This window comes from Giraffa tippelskirchi, chromosome 2, assembly GCF_054371585.1.
Source record: "Giraffa tippelskirchi isolate mGirTip1 chromosome 2, T2T-mGirTip1v1.2.pri, whole genome shotgun sequence".
Taxonomy (NCBI): domain Eukaryota; kingdom Metazoa; phylum Chordata; class Mammalia; order Artiodactyla; family Giraffidae; genus Giraffa; species Giraffa tippelskirchi.
Genome location: NC_137276.1, coordinates 223,603,224 through 223,605,005, shown reverse-complemented (window position 1 = coordinate 223,605,005; position 1,782 = coordinate 223,603,224). Strand labels below are relative to the sequence as shown.

Here is a 1,782-nt window from a genome sequence, read left to right as displayed (position 1 = left end):
GGACAAGACTGTGTATTGAATTACATTAGCCTTATTTTGTTCCTTGGCATGATCAGTTCCCTAATTTCACCCCAGTCAAGCTTGCTTTGAAGTCGATGACAAATTAAATCAACCACTTGGATCATATGTGTCCCAAAGAATGTGGTTTCTCAGGTATGAGCAAACTATCAATCCCCTGGTCTCCTTTCACTTTGGCATTCTGACAACCCTAGCAAATTCTCAGGCAAAGATTGCAGCTTATGTTTTGATCACAGCAGCCCTTACTCAAAGTTTCAGAATTGCCAGTTCAAGGTACAACTTTCACATCTCAAGGGACTGGAACATTTCTTGAGGATTGTGCAAGCATTCTTAATTATGCCTCCAGGTAAACATACTGCTATCTTCTTGGACAACTGAGAAGTACAAAGAATGTTTATGTGAAGGTCCAGTCCTTCCAAGTATTTCTTGCGGGCTTAGACACACCTGAGTTACCACCCCCCTCTTATTGGCTGAGAAAGTTGCCCCACCTGATTTGTAACTTTACCCGCCACAGTCAGTAGCTGGGGGCACTTCGGCTAGCCAACACTGGATTTAGTCTGGTTAGAAGAAGCCGAGCAGCTCTTATTTGAAAAAACCACAGAATTCTGAGTTCATTACTACAGGAAAACTGCTCTCCCCGTAGGGCGCAGAGAACCTGGCTTCAGAGCAGCCTCACCAGCCCAGGCGGGTCGGATAAAACCCAACCTGGAGGAGAATGGCTACCTACGCCCTGCAAATCGCCGGACTGGTGCTCGGTGGTGTGGGCATGGTGGGCACAGTGGCTGTCACGGTCATGCCTCAGTGGAGAGTGTCTGCCTTCATTGGAAGCAACATTGTGGTCTTTGAAAACCTCTGGGAAGGACTATGGATGAGTTGCATGAGGCATGCGAACATCAGAATGCAGTGCAAAATCTACGATTCGCTGCTGGCTCTCTCTCCGGACCTACAGGCAGCCAGAGGGCTGATGTGTGCCGCCTCGGTGCTCTGCTTCCTGGCTTTCATGACGGCCGTCCTCGGCATGAAGTGTACCAGATGCACCAGGGACGACGACAAAGTGAAAGGCCACATTCTGCTGACCGCTGGAGTGATCTTCATCATCACTGGCCTCGTGGTGCTCATCCCCGTGAGCTGGGTTGCCAATTCCATCATCAGAGACTTCTACAACCCAATAGTGGATATTGCCCAAAAGCGGGAGCTCGGAGAAGCCCTCTACATAGGCTGGACCACGGCCCTGGTGCTGATGGTTGGAGGGGCGCTGTTCTGTTGCGTTTCTTGTTGCCATGAAAAGAGCGGCAGCTACAGATACTCCATACCGTCCCACCGAACAACCCAGAAGAGCTATCATACCCAAAAGAAGTCGCCGAGTGTGTACTCCAAAAGTCAGTATGTGTAGTTATGTCTATTTTCAAACTAGAAAGCCATTCAGATGACATACCTGTCCACTCTTTTCCAAAACTGGAACCCAAAGAAACATTGATTGGCTGTTCTTAACTGCCTGACATTAATCACAGGAACTAATTACATCAGCTCTTTATGATTCTATAATCGATTTCAGCTGAATGAGAAATTGTACAGATTGCTTTGATTATTCTAGAAAGAAAGTAATTTGTTTTCTAAAATGGTTCATGTGTTTTCTTTTATTAGTTACTTCAAAATGCCATTGTTAGAAACAATTATTTTACAACTGTGACTTCTCTATGACGGAGCATTATGTATATAGATGAGAGTGACGTTTCTGTGTCACATAAGTAGAGACAGGCTTAT

General features: G+C 46.1%; 1 protein-coding gene across 1 annotated transcript; it reads left to right on the top strand.

Annotated features, from left to right (window-relative positions):
- Window positions 1–733: 733 nt before the first annotated feature.
- CLDN8 (claudin 8) lies at window positions 734–1,411 on the top strand. The gene has a single exon (XM_081537768.1). It carries the CDS (start codon window positions 734–736, stop codon window positions 1,409–1,411), a length of 678 nt encoding a protein of 225 aa, XP_081393894.1.
- Window positions 1,412–1,782: the final 371 nt, after the last annotated feature.